General features: G+C 37.5%; 1 protein-coding gene across 11 annotated transcripts in view; it reads right to left on the bottom strand.

Annotated features, from left to right (window-relative positions):
* NBEA (neurobeachin) overlaps positions 1 to 22,375 on the bottom strand; it is a 689,863-nt gene that overhangs the window by 64,951 nt on the left and 602,537 nt on the right. For all 11 annotated transcript variants that reach the window (XM_040448178.1, XM_040448180.1, XM_040448182.1 and 8 more), the window contains 2 exons: positions 22,087 to 22,227; positions 11,798 to 11,917 (listed from right to left, as the gene is read on the bottom strand). In XM_040448178.1, coding sequence (XP_040304112.1) covers positions 11,798 to 11,917; positions 22,087 to 22,227 — 261 coding nt within the window. The remainder of the gene's footprint in view (positions 1 to 11,797; positions 11,918 to 22,086; positions 22,228 to 22,375) is intronic.

Below are 22,375 nucleotides of genomic sequence, written 5' to 3'. Positions count from 1 at the left end.
AAAGATGGCGTGAACAACACGATTCATGCAAACTCGTGTTTGATGCACAATGTCTAATATGAGGTTTATGTTCCTTTAGAACAAATCAGATATGGAAATGAACTGTTTTTATGACCCTAGAAATGTTTTTTTGTTGTCAGTTTTTTAAGTAACTGGGAGAAAATGCAAACAAAACCAAAAAAAACATAAACCACTGTAGTTTTTATGTACACCATCTATATCATAAACAACAACAACAATCTTCTCAAATATCAAGATGAAGGTTAAATTAACCTTATATCGTGAAAAGCATAATGACATTTATTTATGTAATATGATCTACACTGATAATGTAGTACCTGAAATTCAACTCCTCCTGTGGTCTTCTCTAGAGATTCATAGAAAAATTAAAAAAACAAAGAAACAAAAATCCCAAAACACCAGACGCTGATATCTTCAAATAAATCAAATTACTAACTTTCTAAGAACAGCATACACAAAAGCTTTCTCTTTATGGGTTCTCCTGCTGAAATCAACATTTGTCTATTATGGCCTAAGTAGGTGTTTATCTTAGTAATGCTCTGTGAGAATTTGATTATTATCCATTCTGATGATGATAAATGTGAGCTGTAAAAAACATAAAACATAATAAAGTTTGGGTACAGGGCACTGCGACAGGTACAAGGGAAGAAAAAAGTGAACAAGACATGGTTTTATTCCAAGTAATTTATAATCTGCTCTGTGGGGTAAATACACAAACAGATGGTTGTAATACACAATAATAACTGCTCGAGAGGAGTAGAAACCAAGTACAAGGAAGCACAGAGGAGAAGGCAGACAACGCAGGGCAAGTCAGGAGAGACTTCACTCGAGACCAGACAGTTGAATTTGGCTCTGGCTAAGATAAAGGCAGGGGGAGGGGGAAGGGGACCATCAGGAAGTATAATCAAGAAGGGGTAAGGACTGAGTGTGGGTGGAGAATAGGACATATGGGGGGGGGGTAGGTGAAGATGGGGGAGGTGGGATGGTAAGAGGTATACGGAGCCAGATGATGAAGGAGGTTTTATGCCAAGCTAAGCTGTTTGGATCTTGTGTTATTGGGCAGATTTGTCTTGAACAAGACATTGGGTGGCAACATAAAGGTTGGACTGCAGAGGACAGAGACTGGGCATCTGTGCATATGTGGGGAGAAGGGGAACCAGAAGCAGCAAGCAGAACAGGAGGGAAGGGGGAAGGGCAAGTGTGACTTGTGGTGACGGTGGGATTTCAGCAGGGAGGGTAACCTGTGACAGAGGTGAGGATGGGCCTCCAAAGAACAGAGGGAATTAGGTGGTTCACACTGCAAGACAGTCATTCATTAACAACAAACTACACAACTTCAAGGCCACAAGAAAGTGTGGGGAAGGAGAATTATGGTGAAATTAACATAAATTAATGTACATTTTCAGTGAACGGTATGTAAAAGGGGAAACTGAGAAGGGGCTGAAAAAAAAAAAACTAACAGGTAAACAAACATCCTATTTGCAAATCGTGATACAGTTTAGTTAGTGGGTAACACAAGAGCTAAACACTGATTCAGAAATATTCTATCAGCAATGACCGTAATCAGCTGATTTCTGGACTGGGTACACACTGATGGTGTATATTATATTGCTTTGAAGGAGCAATCTGGTAAAGGTGTGTGATCACTGATTAGAAGGTAGAAGCAAAGCATCATTACCAATCTCATTGATCTGTATGCAATCAGAAGTGCATAATCATTATGATCTGATGTTTCTAAAATACAAAGGTTGAAACTCTGTCCTCTATGCTGGTATTAGGAGGCGGAGTCTTTGGAAGGTAATTAGAATTAGATGTGGAGCCCTCAGGAATGGGAGTAGTGTCCTGAAAGGGGTCTTGAGGGAGCCTGTCTCTTGGCCACGTGAAGAAACAGCAAGACAACGGCTGTCTGTGAACCAGGAAGCAGGTGCTCACCAGACACTGAACCTGACCATGTGGGCACCTTAGCTTTGGACCTCCAGCCTCTACAACTGTGAGAAACACATTTCTGTTCTTTATAAGTTCCCTAGCTTATGGTAAAAATATAGCTGCCGGAGCTGACCAAAACAATAATTATTAACTTCTCATTTCAATGCATTAAGGTAAAACTTAACGATATTCTTTTGATCTTACTCTCGCAGTTTGGGAAAACATGGACAATTAGTAAAGGATGAAGAAAAAGTTAAGAATATGGCTGTTTGGGCATTACCCATTCTTTATCTGACATGGAAGAGCAATAGTGTTCCAAAAGGGGGAAAAGAATGTAAGATCATGCAGTCGCTTTCTCTGCAGGGTGATTTATATGTAGTAGACTCACATAAGTCAGGGATTTCCCTTACTGCCTTTCATCAGTTATTTGTGTTCATGTCTTATCTCCAGAACTAGACTATATAAGCTTCCTTGAGGACAGAGAGATATAGCCACATGGATAAAGCAACATCAATTTATTTTTTATTTAAACAGCCCAAAGAGTCTTAATTTATCTTCACCTGTCTTGGTGCTTCGTAATGTTTTCCAAATATATTATTTCCATTTTCCCCCCCTGTGGTTTAGGGTCACATAAACTGTCTGGTTATTATTAACCTATTTACCACTATAATACTATTTTCCTGAATGTCATTAAACTAGATTCACAAAGGCAACAAAGCCCTAGGATTTTATATTAATAACAGTTTGGGCAAAGCAGCTTTTGAAGCCTGATATTACAAGGTTTATATTTTGTTGATCCCTCGTAGCTCTTGGTGTTATACTTTATATGTAGCAGGTGCTCATTAAATATTAAGCTATTGATGAAGATATTAGGTAAAGTTATTTTAATATCACTAGAAATCTTCTGGGGAATATGCAGATGGTTGGAGGAATGCCTCAAGATTGGAAAGGAGCCAGTGAAGGACTTTATTAAATAAAAGAAGAAGGATGAACCCCCAAAATAACATTTGTACCCTTTGAGGGGCAATGTTCGCAGCTTAGAAAACATGATCTTGCTTAGCTTAGTTATGTATAAGAGGTTTAGCAGCATAAAAGTGTTCACTTTAAAATACAGAAAAATTTCATTGTAAAGTTGCTGACAAAATTGTACCCCAAATACAGAAGTGGAAGAAACAAGACCTACTTCATTTTAATTTAAACTCTCTGGCATAAGAAGGGGCTAAAAGCTGGCTGCCACCAAGGAGAAGCAGCGAAGCAGGGCCAAGAAAGTTCTGCCCTGATGGTTACACAGGAAGTCAGGAGGACGAGTTAAGTATTTCATCAGGAACATTCAGGGAAGGCAAGGCCAGTTATATGAAAAGGTAGCATTACTAGGGCCTTCCAGATGATCCTTCCAGACCATCCCTTCAAGAAGGCCGTGTCCTCCACTCCAGTCCTCATCTGAACCATCAGACTGTGATCACTAATTAGGGTGTTCACTGAGATGCTGGACTAAGCTGTTAGAAGCCTGATTTGAGGATTTGAAGAGTGGAAGAAATGCTTTCAGATTTTGAATAGAGGGAACAGCCACAAACAGACACATTTTTAAGGCAGATATAAAGAAATTCCTGGAGCTCAGCTTAATTGCGAGGCCCCTAAAAGCTTCAAAAGACCAGAGCTATATGTGACCGAGCCTGAAGTCCTGAGCTGGGGAGGTTTGGGGATTTTTGTTTGTTTGTTTGTTTGTTTTTTTCCCCGAAGGGGAAGGTAGAGAGTGAACTCACAAAGTCTAGGGAGAAGTTGCTAAAGCAGCAGAGTGAGTGTAAATGTTTATGTCTCCATTTAATTTTTAATTTTTAAAATTAAAAGACTAAAAAAAACCTTGTTTCAAATAGCATTTTTAAATGTAATGTCAGCATATAAATGCAGGACAATATTATATAATTTATATTCATGTGTATATAATTTAGAAGGTTTGATTATTAAAAAAGAAAAACCTAAAGAATAAGAAGAGTTTCATCTCTGAGACTCAGCTGTTATATCCAAGAAGATGGCCATGATTGTATCTTGGCTTCAAGACAAGAAATCAGCTGAAATGTTACCTCTGGTCATTCAATCTTAAAACAGCAGGCAGAATTTATTTGTACCATACTATATCTTGGTACTGTTCTAAGAGCTTTACATATATTTTCTTAATCTTGGCAAAATTTCATGAGATAGGCATTCCCATTCTTCCCACTTTTTAGACATGAAAACTGAGGCAAAGAGAAGGTAAGTAATTTGCTAATGATTATAGTGGAAATAGGTGGTAAAGCCAGAAATCAATATCAAACACTTTAAATCCAGGGTCTCTGCTCATATATTCTCTATTTTGCCTTCTGAAGCAGCAACCCAGTCATTCTGTAGGGACTTCATTCTGTTTTGATTTTCTGCATAGCGATGCTGATTTTCTTTATATATATATACATATATATATATATATATATATATATATATATATATATATATAGCTCCTGTGTCCCACTATACTGGGACTCCCATGACGGTAGGAATCATTGTCCAGTTTGCTCTCTGGTTCACACCACTCAGTTGGTAGGAATGGTGCCTAGTACATAATAGATACTCAATACAAATGTGTGAGATAAAAAAATGAATCAATTATTGTTATATGTTTATCATCTCCTGAATTTCAGGCATGAAAGAGTGATAAGAACAATATTGAAGGCCTGGTTTTCAGGCTGTGTTGGTTAATGCAGGGGTACTTAGGATGACCAGTTAGTTGAAGATAAGGGGGAAAAGGGGTGGGCAGGCAGTTTGGGGATTATCTTTTCTTCTAGCAAGGAAGTGTTACTTTATGTGCATCAGGATCAAGTAGATCTGAGTCTAAATCTGGACTTCCTGCTAGCTTGGGTAAGTTTCTTAACCTTTTGGAAAAAAAATCAGTTTCTTCAATATGCAAAATTGTGATGATAATAGTAATTAACTCACAGGGTAGATGTGAGGATTAAATGGGGACAGTGTGTAAAACAATGCATTTAATAGCTTTATGCAAAATATATTATAGAGACTATTTATTCTATCAACTTTTTTTCCATGCAGATCAAAAATATTGCTGCTGAGTTTGCCCCAGTACCAAAGCACATACTGTAACCAGTAACAAAGCTGTCACTTTGGGTGTTTGTTTGAATGCATACCTATGTAGACAATTCAGATGACTAAAATGTTTTTATCAAACATACAATCTTGTATCTTACCTACTAGCCTAATCAGACATATTTTCAAAAATTATTTGCACTTCAGATTTTCGTTTTGTCTAAATGCACAATCAGATTGAACTGAACGGTATAAACCAAACTAGAACTTCTAACTTCTTAAAATTAGTTGCTTGTAGAACTTTTTCAAAGACCTCTCCATGTCCTCTGTGTCCTCTTTGGCATTTCCACTTTCCCATTCATCCCATAAAGTGGTGGAGTCTACTTTTTCTCCCTTGGAATATGGGCAGGCACATTTCGACACACAGAATGTGAAAAAATGACACTGTAGGGCTTCTAGAGAACCCTAAGACCTCAGAGGCCCTGTAACTTCTGTTTTTACCCACTTAGAAGCTGACCATCACAGAAAGTAGTGTGGCCCCCTTGCTGGAGTGATCGTAGAAAGGGACAGACATGTGTGGACAGTCCGAGCTATTCCAGCAAGCTCAGATGGGCGACGGAATATGTGCGTGAAGCCACGATGGGTTCTGTGGCCCGGCCCTTTCCCTCCAGCTGTTGCCGTAGAGCACAGCGGTGAGCAATCCTTGTTGGGCCTTAACTCCAAATGCGTAACTGTCAACAAATAAATACTTGCTGTGGTTTTAAAACGAAGTTTTGGGGTGCTTTGTTCCACAGTAATAGATAATGGAAACTGAAATTGATGCCTGGGAGTGGAGTGTGAAGTAATAAAAACTCAAACATGGCACTGGTATCAGGACTAGGAAGGAGACAGAGGCTGCGAAGGCCGTGAGGAGACTGGGTAGAGTCTGGAAGATCAATCAGCAAGCAGGAGAAAAGCAACCGGTGTTACGTGGTGGTGGAAAATTAACAAGACTGTTTCTTGCAATAATTTCAAAAATAAGAGAAAAAGCATCTAATGAACTTGTGCTCTGGTTTAGGAGATTTGCAGGCAGGATGCTGAAAGTGGCCACTGGCTTCTTTGAATGGTCTATGGATAAGGTATTCTGAGCTAAGGAAGAAACAGCTCAGTTTTAAAGCAATATTTTGGGGAGATATAAGGGCCTAGGACAACGTATTCTGATGCCAAAAGATTCTCAAAATAAGAAACAGGTTCAGAACAAAGGTCCATTACAAAGTGCTGCAAATCAAATATGGCTGGAGGGGAAAGGGCGTGGCTGTATCCCACCTTTACCCGAGCTCAGCAAAATTCAAGGTGGTGGAGTGTAGACCAATTAATTCGGCTACACAGATGGATTCTAAGAATCTTAAGGGCATTATAAATAACATCTTAACTCATGTGCAGAAGTAGAAAGGATCCTATCTCAAAATGAGTTTTGAGTGAAAGCTTTTTCCTAATAATGAACTATAATTTGATATATACCAAGTGCACAGAATTTTAAAGGAGGCTGAAGGTGACCTGGTCCCAACTTTCTATAATCATTTAGAGAAAGCCACTGAGCTGCAAACAAGGGCTATCTCTTATGGAAAAGAAAACTGATTCAGAGGGCAAAGCCAAGGTCCCAGAGGACCCATCCCCACAGTCTAGGAAACTGACCACACGTGCCTGGCTGCAATCCCTACGAACCAGCCACTGCTATCTAACTCCCACATCCCCTCCTTTGGAACAGAGTCTGTTGAAGTTCACCTGTTTCTGGCTCACCATCATATGCTGAGTGTACATGGGACAGAAAAGCTGTATTTCTAGTTTCCAGGTATCCTAATTAGGAATTTCTCCACCTTATCTGTATCTGGACCTAATATAGACCATGAGATATGAGATTTTGAGTCTGATGTAGCTAACAAGCTGATTATATTTTGCATTTAGGAGGAATGTGAACTGTGATCGGAGAGAGGACCTTAGTAGACTGTTTGCAGAGATGGTCACAAAAAATCCTTCTAACCACCATGTCTTCTTGTAATGTGACTTCACTACTTATCTCACCAGGAAGCAAAGTTCATTTGGGCTCGTCCTGTGACTTGTTTTGACCAACAGAATGCTATAGGGGTAACACTAAGTGACTTTTTTTATTTTTAAGTTTATTTATTTATTTTGAAAGAGAAAGAGAGAGAAAAAAGAGAGAGAGAGAGAAAGAGAGAGAGAGAGAAAGAGAGAGAGAGAGAGAGAGAGAGAGAGAGAGAGACAGTGCAAGTGGGGGAGGGGCAGAGAGAGGGGAGTGTAGAGAGAATCCCAAGCAGGCTCCATGCTGTCAGCACAGAACTCAATATGAGGCTTGAACTCAGGAACCATGAGATCATGACCTGACCTGAAATCAAGAGTTGGACGCTTAACTGACTGAGTCACCCAGGTGCCCCAACACTATTGGAGTTTTAAGCCCTAGGCATGAAGTAGCCTTGCAGTTCCCATTTTTTTCAACCTTTTGGTAGCAACCCCCATGAAAAAAAGTGTGATTTTCTTAGAAAGACTATGTAAAGAAAGAGGACCAGCCAGGCCCTAGCTGTTCCAGCCATTCTTGCTAAAGCAACAGATAAGTGAGTAAAGTCAGCTTGAATCCTCCAGACCCAGACAAGCCACCCCAGTTGACCCCAGGTGAACCAGAGACCAGCCGTACATGACGAACCCTATTCTGACTGCAGAACTCTGGGGAAATAAAGGGTTGTAAGTTTTTTTTTTTTAAGGCACTAAGGTTTGGGGTGTTTTGTTACACAGCAATAAATGATTAAAGTAAACCTTGATGGTCCAATTATCCCAAACTAGTTAAAGCGGTTGGGTGTGGTTATATGATCATATGCAGGAAAATCACGGCAGCCTGCTATCCAATGAATACATGCTGCAAAGAACTGAATAGACCTCAGTGCTACCTCTGGCTTCCTCCTTCCCTACTGTGTGAACTTAGGCAGGCCACTTAATATCTCTGAACCTTCTTTACAAAATGAGAATCATGATAGCTATTTCACAGGGATGTTTTGAAGACTGTGTCAAATAACTAACCAAGAAGCATGTTTAAAAACTATGGAGAACCATTCGAAAAGAATGAACTCTACTATCGTAACTTCTAAGTGTGCTCCTTCAGAGGTACTTTAGGCACTATCTTGCCTACTTCACATAAAGGCTCTTCTGTTTACTCTCGTCCCCTTGATAGGTTTCTGTTAATCAGCTTCTCTTTAAGGAAAGGGTCCAAGTAGCTTAAGATTTCCTAAATGAAAAACAGTACACAAAGACACCAAATATTACTCAAGAAATGGCAAGATGAATATTATAACAGGCATTATGTGTCTGTAAATGTGATTTCTGGCTTATTTTAACAGCTACACTAAAGCCCTGTGGTACAGTTAATAGTGTTATATGCATTCTGTCAATAATAAGAAAATATCCTCAAACACAATTTCTAATTTACAAGCTTATGACAAGTTCAAGCTGCTGAGAAATTGGACTTGAAAGTATGTCTTAGAGTGATAGAAGACCACTATTAACACTATCATAATTGTATACCTATTGCATCAAATCTGACATTTCAGTTTAATATATTTTGCTGAGAGAGCATACCATTATATGGCTTCCTAGAGAAATCAAATCCAACCCAGACGTTTTCACTTTTCTAATATAATTCACTGCAAGGTTTTAAAGCTGCCATCTCTTTTTTCCCTTTTTTTCAAAAGATTGATGCCCTGGCATCCGTTAATTCCACAAGAGCTCATAATGGGTCAATGAGTCAGTGGTGAGCACCTCCATTAACTGTATTAATTTACACTATGTCACCTTAATGACATTTTGTCACAGCTACCTTTTCTGACATCTACATAGCTATTCAAAAGTAATATAACAACTTTTGAAGGCATTAAGGAATCTTAGTGTAAGAACTCCAGTAAGCTGAATGTCAGTGTTACCAAGACTACTATAGAAAAGGGAAATAAAATAAATAAATAAAAAACTAACTAGTTTGACTTAACTCAGGGGAACTGGCTCCTGAAAGGTCACTTCACCAACACTTCATCTCTGCCCAGCTTGTATTCATTATCACAGGAAGAGAATGATCTTAATAAAGAGAGACAGAATAAAGCCATCTACTCTATTCTAGTTCTTTCTTAAACGATTATCTAAGTAAATACAGCAGACATACTTTTCTTCACAAATGGAACCGCAGTTCCTTAAATTTATATCCAATGCTTTATTTAACAGCTTGGGGATAAGAAATCAAAACCTTAGGTTTTTAACACCCAGTTAGAAAAGCTATTATTGCTCTTGGTAACATATTCTTCCCTGCTAAATGAAGTATTATTTTAGAGGGAAAAAAATACTGTGCGCTTTGATCAGTGTATTTAAACATGAATGTAGAAAACCTCAAGTCACTACCAGTATTGCCAAAAAACTTCTCTAACTTTTCCTTGATGAGGACCCTCAAACTCTGACAGCTATAAATGGAAAGACTGATACATTTGGACACACACACACACACACACACACACACACACACTTGAAATATAGCACAACAAAAAGACTGAGAAAACATACTTGTAATGCAACTTGATGCAATTTCAAAGATCTTTTTCAAATCAATAAGAAAAAGACATATGACCCAACTGAAAAATGGGAAAAGACTGGAGTAAGTTTACAGGTCAATAAATATATGCAAAATCCTCAGTTTCACTCATAATTAATGACATGCAAGCCCAAACAAAGACAACTCTATTTTCACTCACCGGATTAGCAAAAATTACACCATTTATTAAAATAGTGATGAGGGGGGCTGTGGGGAAGGAGGCATCCTCACACACTGCTCTACGGAGTGAATTACCATCTCTGTGAATAATGCTTTGGCAATACCTTTCAAAATTAAAAGTGTGTATAGCCATTTAGCCATTAATAGAAATTAGCCTTTACATATATACCCAAAGTTCATCAAGGTGACTTTGCAAGGCTGTTTACTACAGCCTTGTGTTTAACAGTAACAATCAGAAAGACAAGCTATCTATAAACAGGAGATTGTCAAAATAAGTTATTGTGTATGTGCGCAATGTGCAGCCTTTAAAAAGAAAGGATCTATATGGAAAGATATTCAGGGTACACCTATCATAAAATATGAAAGGGAATGGAAGATGGGAAAATCCATGCAATGTCAACCTGGGGAAATGAGCTTGTTATGAACTAATTAAGTCCAGGGTTGGGGGAATAGGTCCTGTTTGTATTCAGCACAGCTGCTTGAGGATAAAAAAAGAGAAAAACCTCCCCAGATAGTGATGGCCACTATCATTGGTGATGTGACCCCCAGGAACCAAAGCAACACAATGGTAATAAAATGTATGCATTTCTTAAAAGTTCTACAACAGGAATATGCCAGGAGAAATCCTAGCAGTTTTAAGAGGGAAAAGCCTGGTATGAACATTGGTCATCAGAGACTGACCTGTAACTTGGTGAGATATTTTTGGTGATAAGAAGCATCAACAAAGTTCTCAGGATAGAAAATAAGTCTAAAACTATGTAAATTAGAGTGATTAACTGATCTGTGAGTAGGTTTGTAGGGGTAGATCTTTGAATTAGGCTGAAAAGCCAATTTTCTTTTTTGTGATGATGTCTAATGAGAGTGAGCAGGCATTTTCACGTGAAAAAAATCTGATACAATGTGGATACAGCTCCGAATTATCTTTGATAGCAATAAACAAAATGTATGGATTAGCTACACACTTGTTAGATCCATTTTGTTTGTTTTCCACTTTTGAAAAGAACTGAGCAAAGTTGTACTCATCCAGTTTTCTTACAGTTCCATAAGGTTGTAATTGCCTTGTTAAAAATGTTTGCAATAGATAAGCAAAAATATGAAAATTTTGACTTTAGTTCACTGCCTTTTGTTGGATTAAGACCTTAAGTGTAATAATACCATAATATTTTTTTTTATCTAACAATATGAGTGGCAGTGATGGGGAAAAATCTGCCTTGAAGAAAGAGGGCTTAGGATAAGAAACACATATACCTATGCAATAACCTGATCATATCTCATTATCAGAGAAAAAGATGAGAGAACAAATGTATTTTATTGTTTTGAATACAACCTTTTTTTTCTTAAACAAAAGCCTATGTAAATGAATAACAAATCTTTGTATTTAACAATAGTTAAGTAGTACCAACTGTAAAATTACTCTGCTCCCTGGCTGTTCCTCAGTATCGTGTGTGTGTTGGTTTAATCTAATATGTATTGTTGCATAGTATCCCCAGGCACAGTCAAGTAAAAGCTAAGGCTGTACAGAAAAGCCTACATTTTAAATGGGTCTTGTCATTAATGCTTTATTAATTGCCCCAGGCTACATAAACCCAAAGCTGGGCAAGCTATAACAATATGACACATTAAGGTCAAATCCAATTCCTGCTGTGTTTTATGGAATGGGCCAAATATTGAGTTAACAGCAGGAAAAGCAATTTATGGCCTTTTCTTTCCATCTCCAGATTATTCGATCTAAATTAGATAGGAATTTTTTGAAATAACGAAAATACCTTAACTGAATAACATAAATGAATTCTGAATCATTTTCTGTGATGCTCATGATTATTTCCTCTCGTTTCCTTTTAGGTTAGATGTGCCACAAGATTTTAAAGTACGATGGAAGAAAACTGTAGTATAAAATGTCTTATATAGCCAATTACATTAAAAAATCAAGATTTCAGCACTTTTGAAATTAAATTAGTATCAACAAATAAAAGAGCCTACCTTTACATCAGAAGTATCTCTCTGACTGGTTCTCCATGACCTTGCCACCGATGAGAAGGTTCGATCTGGATGGTCAAATTTTCCATCATTTGCATTGAGGAAGAAGGTTGTGAAAGGTTCCTGAGCAAAAAGAAGAATCAGGAATTTGACCCTTCTGAACACAACTGCCCTTGTTCCACCCGAAATAAAATATGACTGTCTTTGAAACCCTCACGAGGTCGGAACAGTGCAGGGACCTGGAAAGATGCCTACATCCAGGAGTCAGGAGGTACCTGTCTGGGCCTGACTGGGCTGCTGAGGCACCTGTCACAAAATGTCAGTCCATTTTGCTTCTTGGGCTTCAGTCTTCTGACCCACAAGATGATGGAATACTAGTGCTCTATGATTTAATGATGAATGACTTTGCATTATTATTAGTTTATAACTCTGATTTCTTTCTAATAACTAAGGCCATACATAATAAGAAAACCACTCCGGCACTGTTCACTGCACTGTGGAATTGGGTAGGGAATGGCCACCTTAGATTACCTATGAAAGTCCACTAAAGTACTTGTACAATATTACGGTCTGATGATCTTTTTTAAAATGCAAAGTTCTGCTTAAAATCCTCCAATGGCTTAGGAGAAAGTCTAAAACTATTCAGTTTGTCTTAAAAGGTCCTGAATGATCTGGAAAATTATCTTTCCTCTTCCTTTCTTCACATTCTAAGGTTGTGCCACATTGCTCTCACTTCCTGTCCCTTGTAGGTGATGTTTCCTCTGCCTGGTACCAATTTATTCCTTTCCCTCACCATCCTTACTTGACTAAGTTCTTTCTATCCTTTATGTCTCAGCCAAGATGTCATTTTCTCCTGACTTCCCTTGATTTGCCAAGATCTCCAGTATGAAAATACAGGTTGTATGAATATAGGCTGTATGAAAATATACAACCTATATTTTCTAAATACATCACTGGAACACTTGTCACACTATTTTTAAGTGATTTGTAACTTGTCTATCACCCCCTCCCCCACATGAACAGATTCCATATCTGTCATGTTCACTGTTTTATCTCCAACACTTAGAACAATTCCTGGTACATAGAAGTTGCTCAATGTATAACCTGGCAAAGAAATGAATGAAATAAAATTAAGTGCAAATAAGACTAGATAAACTCGAGTCCTTTTGGTATTGTGTCATTATTACCTCACAAAAACAGTGTCTGCCACCCAGTACATGTTCCCATGGCAGAAAACCTAGGGATAACTATCCACAGTCCTAATCATTTAATTGTAATGTTTTTTTGTGTGTAGTTTTTGTGTTGGGAGAAAGACATTATTTCTGATGTCATTAAATTTGTTTCTGAAATTTATTTTTTTTATTTTATCTTAATGTTTATTTGTTTTTGAGAGACAGAGGGAGACAGAGCATGAGCATGGGAGGGGCAGAGAGAGAGGAAGACACAGAATCCGAAGCAGGCCCCAGGCTCTGAGCTGTCAGCACAGACCCTGACGTGGGGCCCGAACCCACGAACCGTGAGATCATGACCTGAGCCGAAGTCAGACGCTTAACTGTCTGAGCCACCCAGGCACCCATTTCTGAATTTTAAAAGATTAAATGACATTCATTCTTACCAAGGCTTTCTTAGTTTTAACTACAGGTATAACACAGATAAATATACATTTCTTTTTCTGTGGTTTGATTCTTTCTTAAGTCTAGGAGGAATGACATATCACCCCTAGGTTCAATAATGCTAAGAAACCTCCACAACATTTTCCTAAATGGTTATTTTTCTTTAACATATAATCCCTCTTAATTCTTGTATGTCTACAAAGCATGACTTTGCCCCTTTGAACGTCTCTTGTTGCCGTTAGCTGTAAGGCAACAGCTACAAACACTCATTGTCCTCAGCCTCCTCCTGAAATTTAGTGTGGCTAGATGTCATCAGTGTTATAAGTTTGTAAATATCAGCAATATTTTATGTTCAGTATTGGATGATAGAAAAGTATGATCAAAGATATTGGATGAAGAATGATATAACAATAAATAGAGGAAGGTATTACTGATTCACCTGTAAATCAGATAGGCATGCAGGAAGTCCATATTGCTGTTTAAGATTTTAAGTGACATGAAAGACAAATTGATGTCACTGAAATTAAGTTAGGAAGAAAAATTTTTTGAGATGACCTTCACTAATTAATTTGCTTTGTAGATTTTTAACTCACTATTAAACATTAGGTAATTAATGTGGTGTAGCTTATCACTAAATTACATTAATTAAAGTAGGGATCAAAACAAGTCTAGAAGTAGCAATGGTAAACGGAATGAAAAATGACAGGTCTAAATCTGAATCTTGGTGGAACACACCATTTCCTTCTTTTAGGCAAGTTATTTAACCTTACGTAGCGATGTTAAATAACTATGCTTCGGTTCCTTCATCTGTGTTAATTGGGAAGGACAACACCTTGGGGATAATTATGGGAATTAAATACAATGAGATAATATTGGGAAAGCTTGGAGTGGCTCACCTGACACAGAGTTATAAAAATGACAACAGCTTTATGCACCGTGTCGAGTATTCACTGGGCCTCATACCAGACTGCCAGTTCACCAGACAACCTGACCAGACTCTTAGTGCCTTAGGTCTCATTCATCTCTGCATCCTTAGCACCAAGTATTGTGCTTGGCTCATGGTTTGTGTTTCATAAATCTTTCTTCAGGGGCACCTGGATGGTTCAAGCGTCAGGCTGTTGATCACGGTTCAGGTCATGATCTCTCGGTTCATGGGATGGAGCCCCACTTTGGGCTCCTGCTGACAGTGTGGAGCCTGCTTGGGATTCTCGGTCTCCCTCTCTCTCTGCCCTTCCCCTGCTCTCTTTCTCTCTATCTCTCAAAATATAAATAGGGGCACCCGAGTGACTTAGTCGGTTGAGCGTCCAACTTTGGCTTAGGTCATGGTCTCACCGTTTGTGGGTTTGAGTCCCTCATCAGGCTCTCTGCTGTCAGTGCAGAGCCTGCTTGGGATCCTCTGTCCCCCTGTTTCTCTACCCTTCCTCTGCTTGCTTGCTCTCTCTCAGAAATAAATATAAAAAAAAAGATTATAAAAAAAGTAACTTCAGAATCCACTTCTTCATTATTCTAGGATGCCAATGTAAGGTGCTTTTATTTTTTTGTTTTTCTCTGTGGGTTATAGGCAGGGATTAATTTACAGGGATGGGACTCGTCTCTACAATTTTTAACCTATTACACTGAAGTGTGCGAAGACCCATTCATACGTGCAAAACCTTACTTTTCATCATCAGCCACTAAAAGCTGATCTCTACCCTGACATAAATGATAAAGTCCTTCCTGGTTTTCAAACCTTAACAAGGGTATGTCAAGAATAGCCCAGATGGGCATAGCAAAAAGAAACATGAAATTAGAGAATTACTTTTGTTTCTGGTCATGAAGTCTATGAAACTGGTGGCACCCAAAAGCGGAGAATACTGAATGCCACATTCCACAGTTTTAAGTAGCTTTTAAAAAGATCTGATTAACAACTGTTTTAAGGTCACATAGTACATTACTGACAAATATTGTCATTATTCCTGAAGGCCTCCAGCTGCAACAGTGGTCGAGTACGAATAGAAATTGATAACCTATTTGTTTCTAAGTGAGTATTGATCTTTCAAGCTCTGATTACCGTGGAGATTACCTTTTCCCATGTGTTTCCTTATTATGTTCAAGGCACAGTGGAAGGCTCTTCTTTTTCCATTTAGGCTAACATAGAGGATTAAGTGGTATATGAAGCTTAAGAAACTTTTATATTTTTTCACCTAATATGCTGATTTGACCATTTTCTACATATACATTACCACAGTAGATGATTTATCATTATACTAGAAAAGCTTTCTGTTTGCAAGATGTACAAATGAATAAATATTAAGTAGAAATTTCAGAAATTAAAATGCTGGCATTTCTTGGGCTTTACAAACTTCCTGTTAGGTCCTGCAATACTAATGGTTGATAGCATTCCTCCTTCTCCTAACCACATCTACCCTAAGATCACTTCCTATCTTCCAACACTGCTTTAGTACTAGAAAACCAAACTAGCTAGGCCTGCGCTGGGTAATACCTGTCCCACTGAATTTTATCATCACTTTTATCCCCTGCAAAGATACTACTAACAACCCTTCTTGCTTTTCAATGATTACAGATTGATCAAGTCCATACTGGGCAATCTAACTCTGTTCCCCTGTTTCTCTTCTCTTCACTCAACCCCTTTATTTTCTGTCTTCTATAATATTTGCTCCATAATCTTGTAAGTCTTTTCTTAAGTCCCTCTCCCCTGTACCTGCCTTCTTTTCCTTCCTTTCATTTCAAGCAAATCCCATTCATGGGTAATGGGCAGGGTTTGGTACATAACTATACCAAAGAGGAGGTGTATATCTTGAAGTGACACGAAGCATAATAAAGATCAAAGGGAAGGGAAATAAGGGCTACTGAGCACCCTTCTGTCCTCAGCACTGTATTATCTCAGTTAATTCAGTCCTCATGATTATCCTTCAGAGTAGGTATAATGGTTCCCATTTTACATTTGAGAAATTCAGCATTACATTCTAGGAAATGGAGGAACCGTTATTTGTATTGTGCATTGTTTACAAGTTTATTTTCTCACATTGCTTTCAAATGAATCTAGATATATCTTTTAGAATCTTCAAAAAGACTCTTGTAACTAACCTACATACTTATTATAAATCAGGTGTTTGATTAAAAATTCCAAATCTTTATGGAGCTTCCTCAAAAAGTTATTAATAGAACTATAATATGACCCAACTATGCTATTTCTGGGTATTTGTCTAAAGAATACAAAGAGACCAATTTGCAATGATACATGTACTCGTATGTTCATCGTAGTATTATAATTTACAATACTGAAGACATGGAAACTACTTAAGTGTCCATTGACAGATGAGTGCATAAGGAAGTTGAGGTACATTTACACAGTAGACTACTACTCAGCTATAAAAATGAATGAAATCTTGCCCTTTGTAATAATATGGATAGACCTTGAGTGTATTACACGCTAAGCAAAGGAAATCAGATAAGGAAGGAGAAAGATTTCACTCATATGGAACCTACAAGCAAAACAAATGAACACACGAAATAAAACAAAAACAAATTCGTAGATACAAAGAACAGACTAGTGGTTCCCAGTGGGGAAAGGGTTTGGGTGGTGGGTGAAATGGGTGAAGAGGGTCAACTGTGTGGTGGTGGATGGTAACTAGACTATGTAGGGAATACAGATGTCAAATCATAAAGGTGTATACCTGAAACTTACATAACAATATATTCAGTAGCATTATCTTTTGGTTTTAATTACAATACCTGCAAAAGTGTTTCCACTATTTCTTCACTAGAAAGATACACTTTTAAAGATATAGTATGGTATGAACAGGCTCTTGGGTAGGCTTTCCAAAAAAAACCATAATTTATTTTTAAAAGTCCCAAATTCCAAACAACTAATTTATAAGTGAACTTTTTTTGCACAATTTATTTAACTTCCTTAAAGATTATGACTAAATATTAGACAAATGAGATTTGAATATGTAGGTGGAATATAGTGAATTTGGAAGGTGAATAGGTTACTGAGGGATGTAAAGGTCAGAGAGTAAGATTTAATTACTTTTGTGTATATGTTATACACTATATGTTCAGGGTAAGATTTAAAGTAAAAACATTCCAAGTTAAGTGTGCCTTTTATGCTGGTTAGGATCTGGGGAAACTCCAAACTCCACCATAATAGTTAATTCATCATTTGCCCAATGGCTGCTATCAAGGAATAAGCTTTACAGAGTCTGGTAATTCAGACAAGTGACTTCACTGTTAGTTTGTCTAAAATAATATTTTAAATTTAAAGTAATGAGATATGTAGTTGATTAGCATCTTAAAGCAGTTATTATCATTGTTGTACTCAATAAACTGATTGAAACAAATAATGAGTTTAATGACTTTGGGTCCAAAAGACTTGAAAGGTAAAGGGGAAATACTTTCACCTGTGTTTTGTTTTTTTGAACAAAGTCTTAGCGACATGAATCTTAATGCATTTTCTACTTCTTAAACTCCATGGGATAGGAGTGAGGAAACCACAATTCCCTGGGCCATTAGGTTAAACACTTACTAAGCTATTAGACCAGGATACCTCTATTTATAACAGCGTGACATAAGATGTGTCAGCTAAATGAGTCCCCATAAAAGCAGTCCTATAGATCTGTTCTGTCCAATACAGTAGGCACTTGCAACATGTGACTCCTGAGTACCTGAACTATGGCTAGTTCAAACTGAATGTGCTCTAAATATAAAAGACATTCTGGATTTCAAAGACTTAGTAGCCCCCAAAAGTAAAATATATCATTAAAAATTTTTATGTTGGTTAAGTGTTGAAATTATAACACTTTGAATATACTGGGTTAACAAATATGTTTGTTAAAATTAATTTCACCTATTTCTTTTTACTCTTAAATGTGGCTACTAAAAATTTCAAATTACACCAGTGACTTGCATTCTATTTCCATGGTGCAGCACTATTATAGGTAATACTAGAAGAGGATGTGTAGAATGAATGTGCATAGAATTTCTGCCATACTCCTGTACAGATTCAAATTTGTACTCCATTTCACTGGAATAATAAATCAATTCAAGGATGAATTATCATTTATGTCTTGAGGAAGTATTTAGCTTTATTAGAGATACAAGTTTGTTAACTTAAACCAAGCTGTTGATAGCAAGTATTTTTACAGATTCACACAAATAAGTCTTCTAAATCTGGCTTCAGTCTAATTTGATCACACAGAAACCACCAAATACCAATTTATATATTTCAAAATAATATCACATATATAATCTCAATTAAATCTCAAACAACCCAGTTGAAATGTTCTTTATGAAATGATTCCTGATTTTTTTTTTTATCACCAAAATACCTGAGAAAGGTGTCTTACTCTCCTTATCGCAGTGGCTCACTACAGCAATGACTGTCCCTGATGGAACCCAAGGTGATATGAAAAGACCTCCCAGGATGAATATCTCTGGTTTCACTGCTTTCTACAAACTTCCTTTTCTAACAGGTTTGGAAGTCCCTTTGAGAATGAACTCTATGAAGCCAAATACACAGGAGGTATATCTCAAGGGTTGCTTAAGCCCCAGTATCCCTTTTCTTGCTCTGTAGAGTGAATTCTAAGCAGCAAATATAACTTTAACTTTACTGACACACTTTTTCTCTAGGTTTTTTTTTTAACCCCTTTGCTGATATTTTTATTATAACATTTGTAACATGCACTGCTAATCAGTAATTTCCCACTGGTGGTGATAATGACTGAGAATTTGGTTTCATGGTCTCACCATTTGGTGATCAGAGAATTTATTAGCCTTTTTGTTTTCCGGTCTGCCTATTTGTGAGCCCAAATCAAATAAGAACATATTTTATATCCCTTGTAAAGGACACCAGCTCCTTGAAACCTTGACTGGTAATTTTTTGTGTTTCTGTGTTTTGTTTTGACCTGTGGCTGACATTACAGGATAGAAGCTATAAGTCCTCAATATATTTGTGTGTCTGTAATTCAGAAAAGCCTTTAACTCTTGTGTGAGTGTGAAGTATTTCCCTACATCTGGAGTGTATTAAAAAATTATTACAACCCATAAACCAAGGTACTCTGTTCTGATTGGTTTATAGGGGTAAATGGGCACCTATTTAAATCTCATATTCCTCAAAAATTAACAGAAAATAAAGAAATAGAAATTGTTATTCTTTAAAAGTGCTAGAGTTAAAAAATATTTCTTAAGAAACCATTGGCTCAGGAAAAAAAAAGAAACAGCTCAGAAACATTTTTATAAAAGAATCTGAGTTCACGTAATTAAGGTAAATCTTTAGAAAATTAGACAATACCTTTGGGCTAAAAAAAGTTTTATGTATTTTTCTTCAGTTTATAATTACAGAGTTTATTTATTTTTATTTTTTTTAACGTTTATTTATTTTTGAGACAGAGACAGAGACAGAGAGAGACAGAGAGCATGAACGGGGGAGGGGCAGAGAGAGAGGGAGACACAGAATCGGAAGCAGGCTCCAGGCTCTGAGCCGTCAGCACAGAGCCCGACGCGGGGCTCGAACTCACGGACCGCGAGATCGTGACCTGAGCTGAAGTCAGCCGCTTAACCGAGTGAGCCACCCAGGCGCCCCCAGAGTTTATTTTTAAAATAAGATTTGGGTTTATTTTCTCATAGGTTAGTTAAACTTAACTTTTTAAAACTACTCATACTGCTTTAAGATTATAAAAAATATAAAATTTGTGTTAAGTTAAACTGGGTCATAATTCTGACAAATCTTTTTTTGTGATAAGAGTAATTACAGCATATTACCTATCAGTGATTTACAAGCTACTTAAAAGATACTCATACTATATTTGTGGTGAGTTCAATTTGTCCCCATAACAGAGAGAATGTTTGAGAAAGACCTCCAAACTAAAGCTGCCATTTAGGCAGAGAAAAAAAAAAATCTTTGAAAATAGAAGATGCGGTTCCAGGTACACACATTTTCATATAGGCTACTTTACTGATGTGCTTCTGAGGCAAATCTGTCTCATGAAAAAAGAGTGGTCTGAGCTATATTTTGGTAAGGAGAGAAGACATTGTTGACTATATTGATTTACAGATTTGGGTTAGCATTCCATAATACTCCTTGGTTGCTTATAGTAAAAAAAAAAGGGGGGGGGCGCCTGGATGTCTCAGTCAGTTAAGCGTCTGACTTCGGCCCAGGTCATGATCTCACAGTCCATGAGTTCAAGCCTCGTGTCAGGCTCTGTGCTGACAGCTTAGAGCCTGGAGCCATTCTGTGTCTCCCTCTCTCTCTGCCCCTCCCCAGCTCATGCTTGCACTCTATCTTTGTCAAAAATAAACAAACTTAAAAAAATAAAAAAAAAATCAGACCATCTGACTCCAGTAACTGCTCTTAACTAGACAGGATTGAAGAAGGCAAGACGAAAGGCAAGAAGATTTGTTAAGGGCTTCTGCAGTAATCTAGATGAGAAATAATGGGAACTTAAACTAAGGAAATGCCAGGGTTAATAGAGAAAGGAGACTGTGGAGATATTTAGCTGATAGAACATATCTGATGTGATATCTGATTGGATGTAGCAGGCTGCCAAAACAGAGATAATATCTAGATCATGTTAACTCTGTGAGCGATCACATCATTTATTTAGGTTGGAAATACAGGAAGAACCACAACAGGTTTGTGAGGAGATGAGAAATTCACTTTTGGAAATGGTGTTTATGGTATTATGAGATGTTCAGGTAGAAATATCCAGTAGGCACTTGAAAATAAAGGTTGGGAGCCCAAGAGAAATGCTTGCAATAAAGACAGAAGCTGGAAGTCATTAGCTTATAATTGAATGGCATAGCCCGGATAAAGTATACAGAAAAATCCTGGGGACCAGAAACACTGAGAAAAAAAATACCTGAGCATGAGACTGGGAAGGGCAGTTAGGATGGTAGGAGATAAACCAGGAGAGGATATTGTCTAAGGAACCATGGAAGGGAAGACTTTCAAGAAGAAGAAAGTGAACAATGATGCCAAATGCTTCATTCAGATAGATCACGGTATGAGATGGGAACCATAAGTTGTGACTTCTGCAACAACAATTCAGTGAAGTGATGGGTGTGGAAGCTGAATAGCCAGGTTAAAGACTGAATGAGATGTGATGAGCAGAGATGAGCCTAGCACAATGCAGTTTAGTGGAGGCTGTGTTTACATGTGACTATGCGGGGAGAGAACGTAACTGCAAGGTTGGTGGGGATGGCAAGGAAGCTTGCGTGGATGTGCATACGTGTGCATGCACGTTACGTATGTATGTGTATGTGTGCGTGTCTATGTGTGTATGTATTTGAAAGATCAGAGAGACCTTAATGAGTTAGGAGAAATAAAAAAAATAACAGAAAGAAGACTTTCAAACATTTAGAAATTGTTCTTGAAGTATACTGTCCAAGAAGCAAGACTGAGAGGGCCAGGGGAGAGTGCCAGCTTGTGACCTTCAGTGGACAAAGGAAACAGTGGATATTAAGGATGCACTCCAGGAGTCTGGTTCCTTTTATAACTGGTTTAGGCTTAAGAAGCTCACAATAATCTATCTTCCTAACCCGAGTTTGCAAATGAGAAAACTTATTTTCAAAAAGGATTCAGGTCTTGCTAGAGTTTGAAATCTCTCGTTCCTATTTCACTGGTCTCTAACCTTTGTTTAAAACAAATAACAAGTATAGTAATTTAATGAAGATACTCACAATTCGAACAAGCCAGGATAAGGTAGATGTTGCTGTTGAGTAATGTGTATTATAATGGTAGGGGGGGCTTTGATCATCTTCCCATGTCTCATAACGTTCTGCATAAAACACAGCTCTCTTTGGGTTCAAAGCACCGATTGGCTATACAAAGAGAAAAGAAGACTTTCACTTAATACAGTCATATTAAACATTCTATATTATAACTATTTATCCTGAAAGTATTTACCATCCATTCATTTAACCATAGAGCATAAAGAAATTATTTTGTATTATGTTTCATCAAATTTGA

This window comes from Herpailurus yagouaroundi, unplaced genomic scaffold, assembly GCF_014898765.1.
Source record: "Herpailurus yagouaroundi ecotype Mexico unplaced genomic scaffold, PumYag 197, whole genome shotgun sequence".
NCBI lineage: Eukaryota > Metazoa > Chordata > Mammalia > Carnivora > Felidae > Herpailurus > Herpailurus yagouaroundi.
Note: the sequence above shows the minus strand (reverse complement) of the source record. Positions and strands in the feature narration are given on the sequence as shown.